At 40.5% G+C, this 17,055-nt stretch overlaps 1 protein-coding gene across 5 annotated transcripts in view; it reads right to left on the reverse strand.

The window, feature by feature from the left end:
- Positions 1 to 17,055, reverse strand: part of KCNIP1 (potassium voltage-gated channel interacting protein 1) — a 294,849-nt gene that overhangs the window by 63,742 nt on the left and 214,052 nt on the right. The window contains exon 3 of one of the 5 annotated variants that reach the window (XM_041417905.1): positions 3,206 to 3,221. The exons of the other annotated variants lie outside the window; for them this stretch is intronic. Coding sequence (XP_041273839.1) covers positions 3,206 to 3,221 — 16 coding nt within the window. The remainder of the gene's footprint in view (positions 1 to 3,205; positions 3,222 to 17,055) is intronic. 5 annotated transcript variants of the gene reach the window in all.

Below are 17,055 nucleotides of genomic sequence, written 5' to 3' on the forward strand. Positions count from 1 at the left end.
TTTTACTTTTGTTCTTGATTGAGTTCTGCTGCACTATATTCTTTTTAAAACTCTAGCTATTTTGGGAGAGGTGCATAATTTAATATGTTCAATAGTTTTCTTGTCAGGCATTCATGTACAACTTCCTTCATCTGGCACTCAGATGTTTGATATTCACAGTAATTGGATTTGATACATCTGTGTTTACTTTTACGACCTACAGTAAATGCTGTTTTTTTAGCCAAGGACTGTTAAAGTTCTTGCTGAAGCCTACAGTAGCCTACCCTGCAAGTTTTCTGAGGCTTGCATGTCAGTTTTCAAGCAATTCAGAACTCTTTCCACAAGGGTAAGTAATGTACAAATTAGTATAGCCTGAACACTGCATTAAGCAAAAGCTCTTCCCATACAACAGCAGCTATGGGCATGCAGTGCCAGCAATATCAGTGAGAAAAGCTTTTCATCCTGGTCTCTGCTTGAATATTTGGCCCATTGATAATATTAAAGTGATTTGCTGTGAAACCCATTCATAGGCAGAACTGGTCTCCCCATTGAAAACAAAATGAGAAACCTGAAGATACGTGCAGGAGTGATCTTCAAAACCTTCTGCAGGTCAGCACCAATGTCCCATGGAACTTGGACCCAGGAAACTGATCCAGGACTGCAGAAAACAAACTCTGTGAAGAGCAGAGCTGAAGGACATCCAAAGACTAGTCCCATCATCTCTGCCTGTAAAACCAAAATCCAGACAAACAACTTCCTTTGTAAGCACAGTTAGACATCTGCAGTCACATGGAGACTGTCCCTACTGGCATGGACCACGACATCCCACAGCTAGGAAAGCAGGCTCTGTGCTTCTGACAGCTCTGTTAGCTCGTTACTCAGGTCTTTACTTTGGAATCAGTTTCCTTTCCCACTGAATAGATGTGGGAGAATCAAGGGATGAAGGCAGAAGAGGAGAGAGGCCAGAAGTAATCATAACTTAAAAGAAATACATTCAGGACATCATTAACAGGCCACACATTTTAGTTTGTCTCTGATGTTTGCACTCGTGCTACTCAAGTTTCTCCTACAAGTCCTGTCACAATTGTTTTCTTTCTTCTCAACAATATGTGTATGTTGTGTTAGGAGTTGTCTTTTCTGCTCAGGATCAATGGTAGCTCCTTTCAACCTTTTCCTTTTGTATTTAAAAAGCCCAGCTGGGAGTTCTAAGCAGCTGAGCTCAAATAGCTGCTTTTAAAATCAAGAAGCAGAAGTGCAATCAGCTGCAAGGGAGAGCTACTGAAACCTTCAAAAAGTGGAAGCAGAAATGCTCCAGTACAGCCAGCTGATTCCCAGTGTGTCCGTGCAGGATGCATGTGGCAGGACCTGGGTGGCCTGTTCTGAGCAGGAGTGATAACAGGTTTTTCCCAAACACCTTTGCAGGGACAAGCAAGTATGGGAAACTTGAAGAACCTCACTGTTCTTCAAACCCTTTGTTCTGCAGGTCTCAACACAGGATTCTCAAGTTTTATAAATAACAGACAACTTGAGGAGAGCAAGTGTTGGACAGCAGGTAAAGGACAGAGGACGGTGAGCAGACAGCCAGCCATAGCCAGTGCTCCTCCTGACACGGAGAAAAAAGCTAGCACATAGTCCTGCTAGGAAACAAATTTAGGTCAACTGGAAGCAATGACACATTCATATTCTTTGGAGAAACACCCAGAGAAAGCACTTACTGGAGCTATTTTTACTTACAGAAGTGAAAACCATCTTAGGCTGTGATGAAGTAGCTAATTGTTCACATGGCTGGGAGATTTGGGTCTCCTCCATTCCAGTACTGTATAATGATTTGCTTTTATCATCCTAGCACGTTCTCAAGTACTATTAGACTGGTAGAGCAGCTCACATGCTGTCCCAGATGGAACGCCACTTGAGTAGCAATGCATGCCCCTCTGCTAAAGGAAAGCCTCAGCCTGCCCTGTGCATGACCATTGGTCCCACACAGGGAGACCTTTGAGGACTGGCCATGGAGAAACAGGAATGCAGAAGGAGCCCTCTGGTCGTAACTTCTCTTTGGTACACTGAACCTTGGCCTGTCCATTCACAAAGTTTTTTTAACCTGTTGAAATGCTACAGAAGTGCTTTTTTTTCAGACTGTTTCACTCCTGAAGGCTTCCTTTCTTCTTTTTTCTGATGTGGGAAAATACCAGCTGAAGTGGGATTCTCGAGCCCTCCTCCTGTGTTCTTTTCTGGGCTACCACTTCATCCTGTGCTTTTTGGTTCATGCAAGGCAATGATCTTCCACCCTCAAAAGACAACTCAGATTCTCCTATGGTGTATAACACTGAGCTGTAACAGAACCACAGTATGTCACCACTGATGTACACATTGTACAACATTATTTCCCTACTTTTTCAATGAAATATATCAATAGATTATATTAACCAAGGCATTGCAAATTAGTGACTGTATGTGAGCTGGTGTGTGCTCAAAGAATTGAAAAATGTGCTATAGAAAGCACAATATTTTAAACTATATGATAAATGAAAATTAAGATGCATCACATTTTAATGGAGTACCTCTTCTTTTTCCACCTCTAAAATATGCATATTTTACAGTAGAATTTTCACAAGAATTAACTAGGGGGAAAACCCACCTTTCAGAGCATGTCAGAATTAGGTCATCTCAACATTTTTAGGATGTTTACTGAATTCATATTTTTCTACCATTTTTCAAATGACACAATAGAAGAATTTTTGTAAGAATGCTAACAATTCAGAGGTTGGGACAAAAGCCAAAAAGAGGGACAATTTTAACAACTGCTAAAATCTTTTGAATCCAAGACAACTGAACTAGGAAGCAATTTTAAGTACAGGAGCATTCCAGTTAGAACAAAAGTGGGTCAGGTGTTCTGGAAAACCACAGATTAAAGCAAAAAGTTTTTTTCCACTCCACAGTACAGCAAACTTAGATTAAATAACAAGCCCAAAGCTAGATGGTTTTGAGGTACAAAAATAAAATTGACATTTTGTCAATATGGACTTAGGATTAGTTAGTAAATAGAGTCCAGGGAGTGCCCCAGAGAGGTTATGTCCACCACAGTGGGCTCTGTGGGAATCATGGGGTTGCAGAAGCTCCCCTAACCCTGCAAAAAGATCTGAGATGATGAAACTGTAAATAGAGTGACTTTCCTGTTGGGTCAACATGTCTTGCATCCAATTCCCCTGGCAGGAATTTTCAGTAACACCATTGGTGGCACCACCCTGCCAGGGGCCACGCACCATGACTGACACAGGAACAGCAGCTCCCTCCACCAACACAGCAGCACTCAGGGCTCACCCTTGTTTGTGCTGATACAATATCCCTGGGGACACAAACACTACCAGTTCCTGCCTGAGAAAAGAAGTCTCATAATGTTGCGGAGCCACTTCGAGCAACCTGATCTAGTGGATGGGCAGGGGGCTTGGAACTGGATGATATTTAAGGTCCCTTCCAGTTCAAACCATTCTGCGATTCTATGATTCTACAATTAGGGCATACTCCTCCCCATCTGAAAGAACAGTTACATTCTTCTGCCCTAACCTGCTTTCCTGTCTTTTTCACCTTGACAGCTTATTAGGAATTATACACTAAGACACAATCTTACTTTGTCACTTTCCACATTTGAAGTAAGCGTGTGTACCTGAGGAGTGTACTGAATGCAAGAAAAGTGCAGCACTGTATTCACCTGGAAAGCATCAAGAACTTTCAGATTTTTCTGAAAAGTGTAAAGATTTTTCAAGTGTAGATGATAAGCAGAGATGTAAAATATCCAGCTGATATTACAAACTAAGAGTCATGTAAGAGCAGTGGAAAAAAATTAGGATCCTGATTCTTCATTTCACCCACTAACTCTCCTGTGATGATGTTTCATCCAGCTTCTAAGGTGTGAATTAGATTATCACTACGATGAGCCTGTCAGAAGTGGCAGAACAAAGACAGAAGTTTATTACGTGCACAGCAGTATGTAATAGCACATGCTGCTAGCAGATTCTTACGGTTTGCAGACTGCTGATTTAGAACCTTTCCATGTAAAAGTTACAGGTACTTTATGGTCAAGGTTAAGCATGGAGGAAAATGGAACTAGTCATTATTTTAAACTCCATTTTACTTATGCATAAATTATGTAGAGAAAAAGACATTCAATCTGTCTGAGCATCATCTTGAAGAAGTGAGAGGAAAACCTCTTGTACACTCCTGTCACTGTTAGAATGTAGAAAACCATGCCAGATGGTAGCAAACAAGTTTATTTCTGTTCAGGTCCCTGTCCTTTGGTTATTCTGTGCTCACAAAAGTGGTACAGTCCTAGTGGCTCACGAGTGCACAGAAGTGATTTGTAGGCCAGAGCTCATCTGTAGGAATAAATGTTTTCTATTGAGTTCATCAGCCACTCAAAAAAGCCAATGAAAATGCAAGAACGTAAAAATTCCAAAGCTGGAACAGACGATGAGTACTTGCTCATCCTGAGTCCACACTGAAGCAGACACCCCCAAAGTATGTTCATCAATGACAGCTGAAACTGCCCAGTACCAGATTAATTGTGCTAACCTCATACAGCCCAAAGCAGAGGTGCTAACCACGAGCTCAGGCTCTCCTGCAGGTGCTTTGTGGGTGCGTTGTGGGCACACATGTCAGTGTGAACCAAGTACCAAAACCTATGAACGGAGACACAGCACACAGCCGTGCTGTGACTGCTGTGGGAACACAGAGAAAATATTACAGTTCTGATAATGACTTCCGTTCAGCCAGCAAGTGTGTGACAGCCAGTCAGCTCTGTCACTTTCTGAAGGACAGCAGGTGTCTCTCAGCTCACAAGGGTAAATGCAAACACAGAGCTGTCTTCATTGTTAGTCTGGAAGCTGCTGGTTTGGCTCAGTCTACCCAGAGCCAGTCCTTTACACTCAAGGATAAGTCTCTGAGCTCATTCCAGGGCATTTAATTTTTTAAAAGATAAAAAGCAGTGACAAATGGGCAAGAAAGAGGAGTAGCAAAGGGAGAAACCCAAGTGTGGGCACCAGAAAATACAAACGCAGGCCTTTCAATCTGTTCTGTCACCATATATTTCTAGCAGTGCTCTTGTGTTTTGCTGTGTGGAAGTGCCCCTGCAGTCTGAGAAGCCCTGCTGGTGCTGACGTGCTCTGCCCCCTTGGCCCATGCAGTCAGTTCCCCACGGTGGTGCCATCGCCACCCTCCGAGAGCTCTGCCACCAGCCCTGTCCAACAGCCACCTGCTGCCAAACAGCCAAGCCACAGCAAAGCCAGGCACGGGAAGTGAGCCAGGGCTGAGACTTAACAAGGCACACACTTCAAGAAAATAAAGGAGAAAAAGGAAAAGGAGAGAAGAGGTTTGAGGAACAGAGAGTTAAAATTCAAGATTACATGGTAGTAGATCTCAAAAAGGTGGGAATTGATATGCAGGTGTTCAAACCAAACTACGACTATGAGGTGTATATAAACATTTGAATTGTAGTTGTCAAGAGAATCTTCTCATCATTCTGCTTTTCCTCTGTGAGAAACTCCACTCTTTCCCTTTATCCTGCACCCTGTATACCACAGGCTGAAGCTGAAGGACAGCAGATTTCCCTAGGAACGCCTAGTGTTGAACATTGTTCTCCACTGCATTTTAGTAGAAGTGGAGGAGATAGAAAATTGCATAGGAGCATTTGGGATTTATTGTGAATGTTGGTATGTTTTTCAAAACCACTTTTGGATAGAGGCAAAAGCACAGTTAGGAAAACTCTGATGTCCTCCGCTCTGCTCAGTTACTGACAGATGGTTTGAGCTAGTGCTTTTGCAAAGAAGTTTCTAAGTTTAAGTGCTCTATGTGACATTTAGACAGAGGCCCTTTCTTAGCAGCACAAAGACTCAGCTAGCTCACCTGTCCAGGTGCTCACAAATGTTAGAGTAAGAGCAAGAGGCCAGCAAGAGTCAAGGAGTCGAACACCAGCACCAGCATCTCTTTTGAGTGACTGTGATCTTCCAGAGAGCACACTTATTACTGGCTGGTCGTGGCTAGCTGGAAGGGTGCAGAATTTCAAGAAGATTTGCCTGTTTCTGTCTGTGGCAATTTGAGTTCTCTTCCTCTGCTTAAAAATGTATAGATTTTATATTCTATATTTGTATGTCACTTTGAAAGTCTCTGTGTAGAAAGTACTGATGAGTTTGAATCATAATTACAATGGTTTCAACACAGAGTTTGTTAGCAGTATACTTTTGTAAGCTGTTCAGTATAAACAAAGTCCGCAACGGTCTGGGGAAACAAAGCACAGCTAAGGAGTTATCTGGGCCCAAGGCAAGGTCCAGTTGTTCCAGCTGTTGCTGGCTAGCACTTTATATGCAGTGCGTGAGGTTCAGCACACCTTTCTACAGCTCCATGTTTAACTTGATGCCTGTTTTCTCTTTGCTCAATGAAGTCTGGCAACAGAAATTTGTTTCTTCTTAGGATAACACACTCTTATGGAACTTCCACTATAATGACAGTGTAGATTCCTATGGAGCATCATGCTCTGTAAATCCTACAGCATTATGCAATACTGTTAAAAATAAGGGAAGTTAAAAGCTCAACTTTTTTCTCACTAGAATATTAAATATAATTTCTTTGTATAACAACCAACATGTAAGCGTTAAGAACTAACCTATTGTAACTAATAGTCAATAGTCTCTGCTGGAAATTATTGATAGACAACCTCATTCATCTCACCATTGCAGCAAAGGAAGCAGCAGATCTCACAAGGACCAGGGTGCACATGGCAGGAGAAGCTGTAAGGAAGCCATAACTGTGTACAGGTTCAAACTGCAGAGTCTGAATACCAGCTTACCTGAAGTTCTAACATATTAATGTGAAGTGAACCTCATCCCTTTTGCAGCATAATTCACAGTATTTTAATGTAAATTTAATCAGAAATACCACTAGACATTACGATGATTTGCTCTGAATTATTCAAATGTTCCCAAACTTTCCATCTCCGTAGGAGTCAGCAATGTGCCATTCCCCCCTTACTCATGACATGAGTACAGCTCACAGGTACACTGGAGACTGGGCAGTGGGAAGGAGCAGCTACCCAAACCCATGAACCGCCCTCTCCTAAAGCTTCCTTCTTCAATGCTCTATTTTTTTTTAACCAAGTTGTTAAATAGAATCTGCCCTTAGATGCATTCAGGCAGACAATAAAAGAATTCCAAAAATCCAGATGCCCAGCTGGACCAATTCATAACAGACTTTGCTAGAGCTGGAGACAGGAGATTACCTGTACATCAGGTACCAGCTAACACCTCTCTGTGATAGGAGCACATAGACATCTGAGGATGTCTCACAAAAGCCAGAATAAATTAATTTTTCTATTGTCATTCTGTCTTGCTTGCACAATTTGATCATTCCAACAGCCCTGGCAAAGTCATAGCTGGTAGGTAAAGCACTTGCTATGCAATCTGCCCCAGCTTCAAAATGCTTTGCATCAGTCATCACCAGGTACCTCTTAATGCATGCAAACATAAAAGTTAGGAATAATGCTCAAAGCAGCAGGAAGTAGGAAAAGCAAACACATGCATGAGAACTAAAACAAAGCACACAATCAATGAACCAGAAGTTTTATAACTTTCCCCCTCCATTTATAGTTCTTCAAGATTCTTCAAACCTTCTACCAAATGTTGTCAGGTAAATTACTATGAGGCCAGCAAGCTCACTTCTTCCAGGTCGTCATGAGCTCTGAAGCAGAAAGGAATAATTGTTCTCTGTCTGTGGTAGCTGAAGGTTATTTTAACAACTGTGTACTTCTTGCTCACCATAAAAAATGACTCTCAAGTTTCTAAAAAAAGCAGCTGTTCAATATTCAGGAATATTCAGGCATACTGTAAAACTACCCTCCCTATTAAACAATGACACTGTCTGTACAGATATGCTTTCATTTATGGAGCTCACTGTCTAAAATTCATCCCTTCTACTTAAATTTAATATTTGCATGTTTCTACATGAATTATATTGTTTATAAATCAGAGTGGTAACAAGAATTAAGATACCTTTTGCAGTCCTGTAGCTCCTTCAAACTACATTCTACAAAGCATATTTACCTTTCAATCAGCAATGTTTTCCTAAAACATACTCGAGAATAGAGAGCAAGACCAAGCAGGTCTGTTAAAGATAAATATTCTGAGAGGGATAAATTGATTACGACAGAAACATTCATCGAAATAAGTTCAGTAAGGTTTTTGGATTTTCTGTTAATAACAGCCAATAGCTAAAAAATAAGCCATGACATTTCTAGAAATTAGAACAAATTGAGAGGATATAATGATAAACTTACTAAAATGTAAACCTTTCATTTAGAGCTTTGGGATGTGAGCTGCAGTTTACTAAAGTGGACAAATCTGTATTAAAGTTCTTGAAACAATCTTAAACATAAACAAAGAATGGTTTAAGATTGTCACATTTATTTCCAGCATTGCAATGAGAGCTACAATATTATATAGAAATTTAAATACATTTCATTTGCCTAAAGAAAGTATATAACGTTATTTCAGCTACCTTTCAGCTCCCCAGACACTCAAATGCTGCACATGCACATAGAGATTAAAGTAAAAGCCTCTGCAGCAACTGGCTTTCATAATAAAATATTTTCTATTTCTTAATATCCTACCTTCAAAGTTGTCTTCTAGGAGACCCATATTCTCAAGTACCTTCACAAATCCAACTATTATCACCAGTACAACAATCATTTCAAGTCCCTCTAAGTTCATCTTGAAAAATTATTTTTGTAAAAGCATGTTTTCTGAGGGAGAGTCCTGACTTCAGTGTTAGAATTTAATTAAAAAGCCCTCCTAGTCCAAGACATGCCACACAACCAGATAAATACAATGCTAAAGAAGCCCAGAATATTCGCTCCATAAAACATTTCCATTGACAGCCAGATGAACAGAGGAATGTAAGGAGTCAAATCTTACCATGTCTGCATCACTTGCCTGCACGGATACAGATGTTTCAGTCTCTAAGGCAACAGAATATACAGTAACCACTTTGTTTAGCATTTCCTCTCTGTCACAGCCAAAATCCACCAGATCCGATTGATACCTAGTAAAATTTTTCACACTGAATTACAGCTTTAGAGGGCTCTTATACTTTAACAACACAGAGGAAAAAGTCCAAAACGCTTTCTTTTCCTGATAGTGAAGTTTAGAAGGCTCAAAGCAAAATCGTTTCATTAAAAAGATGCCCTATTTCTGTATTTCGCTATTGACTGGAATACAGTTACAAAAGGTTAGCTGTTTGTTCAAGGAGCTTCATTTCCCACACTGCAAATACATTCACAGGAATCTAGTAAAATCTGAAATATTGTAAGAAGCAGCTTGTTAGAGGGAAATCAGATTAAGTCTGAGGGGTCTATGGGAAGCAAAAGCCTTTCCCTCCTGCTGCAAAAGCCTTTCCCTCCTGTTTCACACCTGCCCCTGGTGCAGGTCAGCAGCAGGCCAGCTGCTGCTCCCAGGCCAGGAGAGCCAACAGCTGACTCCCCTGGCTCAGGAGGCACTTCCAGGAGCACCCAGAAACACTGAAATTGCTTCCAAGTCCTTGCACATGACAGCTAGTAACATTCTTTGAAGGACCTTATTCGGAGCCACCTAATAGCTGCCATTAGCAAGCATTTGTCTGTCCTTCCTACTTACCTTCCCTTAGCTCTCCAGATGTGCAGCCACATGTGCATAGAATTACAAAAAAACCCCAAAACCCAAACCAAACAAACAAAAAACCCCAACAACAACAAAAAACAAACCAAAACAAAACAACCCCCCTCCCAAAAAAACCCAAAAAAAACCAACAACCAAAAACAAACCACCAAACCAAAAAAACCCAAAAAAACCAAAACAAGACAAACAATTCTGCATCCTTTTGAAAATAGGGCCACTTGTTCTGGTAAAATGTGATTACTTGGTCTGCAATGACTAAGAATTCTGTGCACAACAGCAAGTACCACACTCATCATTCTTTTAACTCATTTTGGGACAATCTTACCTGGGAAGATGATATAGATAGATAGATAGATAGATAGATAGATAGATAGATAGATAGATAGATAGATGTGTGTAAAAGTAAAACCTTACATTACTATTGTACTTATTAAGCTACTGCATTAATAATACTCCTCTGAAAGCCTGAAATCGAGCTTGCTGTTTCAGTTACTGGTTTTTAACCATTTGTGTACTTCTGTCTTCAGCTGATGCTTTATCTTGCTGTCTCCCAGGACACTCCTGTCCAGCAACATTAAGCACTGATATGATGCTGCGAGTCCAGGGCTGTCTGTGATGAGAGGGGGCTCTCCTGAGCTGCACAGTGGGCCCTGTGTTGCTGTTCACAGCAGGATCAGTCCCACAGAGTCTTTTGAAAGCTGTACATGTTTTTCTTAATGACTTTACTAAAGCTTTGCTGTGTAGCAAGGTGTCCCTAAAGGCCTGAGTGAAGCTGTTTTCTGTATGAGTATTCCAATATAGTAATATTTATTAATATTTTAGAAGTGTCAATTCCTTAGCAATGTAATCAGCATCACTGACGTCCACAGTTTTTCTCATCCAAAATAAATCTTATACTTTTCATTACTGAGCTTCACTTGAGCATCTCACAGCCCTTACTGAAATTCTCAGTGAGCCTAAACACTCCTGAGAGGAGGTTAAGAATTTACTGAAATATCAAATCCAATTACCATGGAAATCAAACCACCTTTGGAACAGTCCAGACAGAAGTTATTAACATTTAGAGCAACAAACAATGGTTAAGTTCAGAAAGCAAAAGAAAGAAACACTGCCTGATAGAAATGGTCTATGATGGAGTGTAAAAAGAGGAAAGTAATTAAATCTTATTTTTGGTCAGGTTTGAAATCTCTGCTCCTACTAAAAATGAAATTAGCTGGGTGATGCCAATAAGCATTGAAATTTACTTTTATTTCTGTTTGGGAAAGGGGATTTCTCACAGTTCACTTTTACCTCTTTTCTAGTTTGCTGCTGCTCTCAGCAGATCTACCAACATAACCAATATGTTATTTCTTTTTCTTGTTAAAAGATCTATTTTGTAGGAAAAAAAATAAATGGTGGGTTTTTTTCTTTCTTTTTTAAAAGAAAGCTGCATTTCCAGAGCAGCCCAGCTCTTTGACATGCCAAGGCATCCTCCCTTCCTCAGAGAGATGGAGCACCTTTCCTATGAGGAAAGGCTGAGAGAATTAGGATTGTCCATCCTAGAAAAGAGAAGGCTTCAGAGACCGCGCTGCGGCCTTCCAGTGCCAGAAGGGAATTTACACAAAAGATGGGGTAAGACTATTTACAAGAGCCTGGAGTTACAGGACAAAGGGGGAATAGGGTCAAATTGAGAGTAGGTTTAGATTAGATATTAGGAAAAAATTCTTCCCTGAGAGGTAGGCAGGCCCTGGCACAGGGTACCCAGAGCAGCTGTGGCTGCCCCTGGATCCCTGGCAGTGCCCAAGGCCAGGCTGGACAGGGCTTGGAGCAGCCTGGGACAGTGGGAGGTGTGCCTGCCATGGCAAGGAGTCTGGAACTAGATGTCCTTTATAGTCCTCTTCCAACCCAAACCATTCTATAATTCTGTGACTCTCCCTGCTTGGATTCACGAGGTAAAGTGCAAGTTCTGCTTTATCTCACGTGGAGCAGAGAAATGCCCTTGCTCTGCGCACCAGTCCAGTCAGGGGGCCTGTCCCACCCCCGGAAAGCAGAAAGAGACTTCCACAGATTTTGCCTTTCCCTTATGACACTTCTGTTACTGAGTTATTAGTTGCTCTGCACCCTAATTTCTGGAGGCTACATGAGGGTTCCTCTTTTTTCAGGCAAAAAAGAGCAATTTTTTTAAACCTAGAGCACTTTCCAGCTGTTCTCTGAACAGCCCAATCCACCAGTAACAGTGTCTTTGGGGAAAGACAGAAAGAGAGAGAGAGAAAAGATAACCTACTCCAATAAACTCCAATCAAAATTTATTTAGCTTGGGCAAGCCGACAGAACAAAGCTGCAGGCTGTGTGTTTCCTGCTCGTAACCTTCTCACAGCAATAGATCATATTTGTAACAAACTCTCAATATAATTTTCAGTTGTTCTTTTTTTGAGCCTGAGCAATCCACTGCGCAGGAAACTACTTCTGTCAACAAGGAAATGCAGGAGTGTTCTGGGAGGAGAATATCCACCTACCACGATCCAGTTCAGCCATCTACATGCAGAGCAGTAGGGGTACTTCTGCCCGTATTCCTCCTCCTTGTGCAAGGAACAAACAAGGAACAGCCTTCCTTTGTACGAGGAAGGCTGGGAGCCTGGCATACTCTGGCACTGGATAAAGTTTGAACTGCTGCAGAATGGGGCATCAGGATGCTTCTGGCAGATAATGTGTTGGGCAAAACTCTGGGGACCACACAGGTAAATGGCTCGTACCAGGGCCATCACCTCACTTGTGAGCAACACCTCCCTTTTGCTTCCAGCAAACAAGGAGAGATCTTTGCATCAGAAAGTAGGAATTGTGATAGCAGCAGGAAAAGCACCAAGCAGTATCTGTTTGTTAGTTAAATTTTCCTGTACAGCTACCCTTGAAACTGCATCTAAGATTGGTGTCCATTCACAGTGCAGATTAACTGTTCCTCTCATTTCTACCTGTCATTTTGCCTCTATACAAAACTTCTGGGGTTTTATCTTTTTCTTTAAACCTTGGAAACTGGACCAAGCCCAAAGAGGAGAAGGTGACCCATTTGGCACCACAGCAGCACTCTGACAAGGGCAGCAACTGACAGCAAAGCCCCTGAGATTGCCCTGCTCTGATCAGGTAAACCATTCCTAAGGAGAGAATTACCTTCAACAACAACTGGAAACAAGGAGATCACTGCAGAAACCCCCAGCATTCACAGGGATTCATCAGGGATGGAAGCAGCACAGCAGGGCTGCAGACCTTCCCTCTGCTTCCTGGCCCTTCACTGCACACCAAAATGAAAAGGACAGTGCCAGCTGCCATGGGAGACTTTTTGAAAGTCAGGGTATTAAACAACTGAACAGCTAAATCAGAATAGAGATTCCCAAGCTAGTTTCCCAAGCTAGTCCATGTGCTTCTGGTCTTCAATTCTCACATTTCTTTGCCCCATCTAGACAGTAACCAGGCTCTCAGCTGAGTTTTGTTGCAGCAGACACTGGCTGATACATAATTTTATTAATAGCATGATTACAGTATAAATATTTTATTCCATGTTGTGTGTAGGAGGCTTCATTATGCCTTGGATTCTTCATGTGCACATCCTTTAAAAAGGATCCTTTTTAAAGGATGTGCTCTGTTAAATCAAATGTGTCAGCTCCAGCTCTTTCAATATTTTCTTTAATGTTCTCAGTATTTTCTCAATTGCTGATAAAGAATTAATTCTGGGCCAATTTATTCCATGAACAAAATTCACACAGAACAATATAATTCTTCTCTAATGGGATCATACAAAATGACGCAGTAAGAATTTAATTAAAAGTTAAATTCTAAAACCTGATGAACTCTTCCATGGTGCAGAGTTCTGAGGCAGATACTGGGGCAGATGCTAACTATTTATGGATGGGATTTTCAAAAGCATTCCCTTTTAACTTCTCTCCTAAATCGTCATCATCTTTTCTGCACCCAGTGGAAGGACCATATGAACTGAATACCAGTTTCAGCTTCAGTGGATCTGCAGGAAGTTATTTTTTGTATGTTTTTTTATATTGGAGTTTCTTTCCATAATGGTGCTTATAACTTTGGCTACATTAGATGTCTATTTTAAAGGCTTTATTTTTATTTGACAGTATTCCTACTATATCTTAAAACCTTTGAGAGAGGCATTCATACATTTCAAACAGAAATGCTGAAATACAAGTCTGCTTTTCATGGCAATGAGATGTGATGGATGGTATTTCCACATTCAACCCCTCTGTCACTAGTAGCTCCAGAGCTCCTTAAAATACACCACACAACCTGTTACACTACAGCATATTTATTACAGTGCAGTATGCCTGGTTCAAAGTTATGCTTACTGCCCTTAGAGGCAATGAATAAATTGTTTAAGGAGTGTGGAAACCGCTCCTTGTGCAAAACTCTTCAAGCCAAGGCTGATGAAGGATCTAAGGAATGTGGAGAAGGAACACAGCCAGGTACCTAAAGCATGAGCTCGGTACATGACATTTAAAAAGGCACAGAAGTGCCTTTTTTCATGACATGACAGAGTCAATGTCATGACATGACAGAGTCATGTCACATGTCAGACAGAGTCAATGGTACACAGATGTATTAGAGGCTGGTAACTGTTGCAGAGGAAAAGGATCTGCTCAGCCAGGTTTTGGAAACCAAACTGATTTCAAAAGCCAAAAATGGAATCAGAAAGCTTCAAAGGAACAACCCTAAAGTGTAAAACTTCTGTGGTGAATGTTGTGGTCTGAAGCAAATGCTGGATGCAAGCTGAGTTATAAAACTGGTAGCCAGAAGGTGTTCAAAACTGGATGTAAATTTATATTGAGGTTGTTGTGTCTAGGATGTCCAAACAGACAGGTGAGCATGACCAAAGCCATTGCCATCTTTCAGGAGAAAAAAGTAAGAGACAGAAATGCAGCATATGTGAATCCAGTTACACGTTTTGCTGACCTCAGCTATCAGCTTCACTCACTTCAGAAGGGAGGCACTCACTATCCTGGGAAAATGGCCCCTTGATATGCCATGCTCAAAAGGGGAGTGGTGATACAGCTGTAAAGAACACATGAGTTCTCAGCTGATGAAAACCATCCTAACATCAGTCAACACAAGGGGAAAGGGAAGAGAAAAGGGAAAGAGAAAAGGAGAAAGTGGGAAGGAAAAAAGGAAATGGGAAAAGCCAAGCGTAAGAAGTTTCTCAGCATTCATATAACATTTTGCTGGCAGATCTGAATAGTAATTGAAACATAACCAAATGCACAAAATTTAGAGCAGTGCAGAACTAATCAATAATTTGAGGATGGGCAGTAGCTTTTGCTAGATCTACTTGAAATATGAAAAGAATTGTATTTGGATAGTGAAGAGTTTTAAAATTCCCATAGTTGACTTGGGAAAAAAAATTCCTAGTTGTTGACTGCAACATAACATGCCTTGTGTACAATTTTCTGTATACTAATCTTCAATATCTGCAATTCACATTATAACAGCACTGATCTGAAGAGATACCACAACATGGGTGTACAGAAATATTGCTGAAAGATTTTTGTTACTGGTACATACAGAGGAATCATAGATGAGGACAAGAGAACCCTTCATAGTATGGATTTCTAAAGAAACCACAGTTCAATTTACAGACATAACACTAGGATTTGACAAGACGTGAATGTAATTGTTCCTGGAGATAATGGGAGAAGAAAAAAGAGGAAGAAAATTTCAAAGGAAATAATTTTCAACTCTGATACAATAAACATGCCACTGTCTGAATGGAGCCCACTCATTCCAGTGCCTGGAGCTTGCAAGGGAAGCCCTCTTGCTACCAGCAGCAGTGCCACAGAGCATGGGTTAAGTGGGAAGCATAGCACGCCAGTGTCGTTGTTGGGGCGGTTACGACACAACGAAGAGACTAGAAGCAGTCTCATTTGGCAACTGTTTAATACGAAACATGTTTGAATTTTATACACTTTGTGATAGTTTATATATTTTTTTTACTTTATTTATTGGTTACAATAAATCAACATAACACCATTAGTGAAAAGTTACAGTGACTTAACTAACTTTCTAAAAATACATTATTTAGCTGTGAAGTTTTCTTCTTATCTTTCTTCTGTTTTTCACTTCTTTTAATCTCTTTAGTTACAACTTTAGAGAAAGCTTCTTATCAACTACTTCTTTGCTTCTTCAGCTAACAGGCCTGCTGTTAGCTCCTTCCACACGCCAGTCCAGAATTTTACTGACTTCTAGCAAGGTCCTGCTGCCAGTTGATTAATAAAAGATAATCAGCTCTGAATGATCCACAAAGTAAGGGTTTCAGAGTATGACCTGTTAACTTGGCTCTATTCAAGTGAAGGTACTGTAAGTTTTATATCTGGAAATTGTCATAACTAGAGAACCCATCTAAATGATCAATGAAAAAATAGTTTAAAAAGTCTTATTACCCTCTAAAATGTCAGTAACATGAATATTTCATATTGTCCCCACTCAGTTCTAGTTAAAGGATAGACCAGAGAAACAGCAGCCTGCATAGTAGTTCCCAGTGCACATATTTGTTCTGTGACATTCACAGCTGACATGAAGATCTCATTGTGTCTCACAGCCATAGCAATCTACAATTACAGTATCAATTGCATTTTAATTTTAATTTACATAGAGTATTAGACCTCAAAATAAAAAAAAATCTCTGAGTTTGTCAACAGCTTGAAGAAGGCTTACTTTTTTCACTTACATTCCCAAACTGCACAGTTCAAACTGACCAATCCAGACCTACGTGCAAGAAAACAACATACAGATCTGGGGTTACAACTACAAACTTAATAAAACTCTCTCACTGAGGTATGCAAATAGATAATAGTTCCCTGAAAAATATTACAGTACTTAGAATTAAAATAATTATTTATAGCATGATGAATAATTTATTTAACTGTATTTTTCTCCTAGTCCTTGAATAATTAAAAGAGGTTTATTTTAACCTGATAATTTAATTATAAAAAGGTTGCAATGACAAAGGACAAAACATTATATCTGTTGTCTTTCTTATTACAAAGTACTGTTTTGTCTGTTCATTGAGTCTTGCCCTCCAAGCCCAGCATTCCCTTCCACAGCTGCTTTACAATGCAACAGATCTCAGCATTGTTTAAAACAGCATGACTGAGTGCAAGGCTGAGCAGACTGGAAAAGACAGGGTTTGCACATTTTTCATTGACCTTCTAAATAGAAGAAAGGTCAAAATCCAACATCCACATGGTGAACTTCTGTTCCTACTGTGGAAGCAAGTACCTGGATCCCAGCTATCAGCTGGAGTCAGGTGAGCTTTACAACGAAGTCCTCACATCAGTCTCCCAGCAGCTTTTCTTACAGAATGAGATTCGGATGAAAAATATTTGAATGAAAATTTTTTCCATTT

Source organism: Onychostruthus taczanowskii, unplaced genomic scaffold (assembly GCF_017590055.1).
Source record: "Onychostruthus taczanowskii isolate IOZ18803 unplaced genomic scaffold, ASM1759005v1 scaffold107, whole genome shotgun sequence".
In the NCBI taxonomy this organism is placed as follows: domain Eukaryota; kingdom Metazoa; phylum Chordata; class Aves; order Passeriformes; family Passeridae; genus Onychostruthus; species Onychostruthus taczanowskii.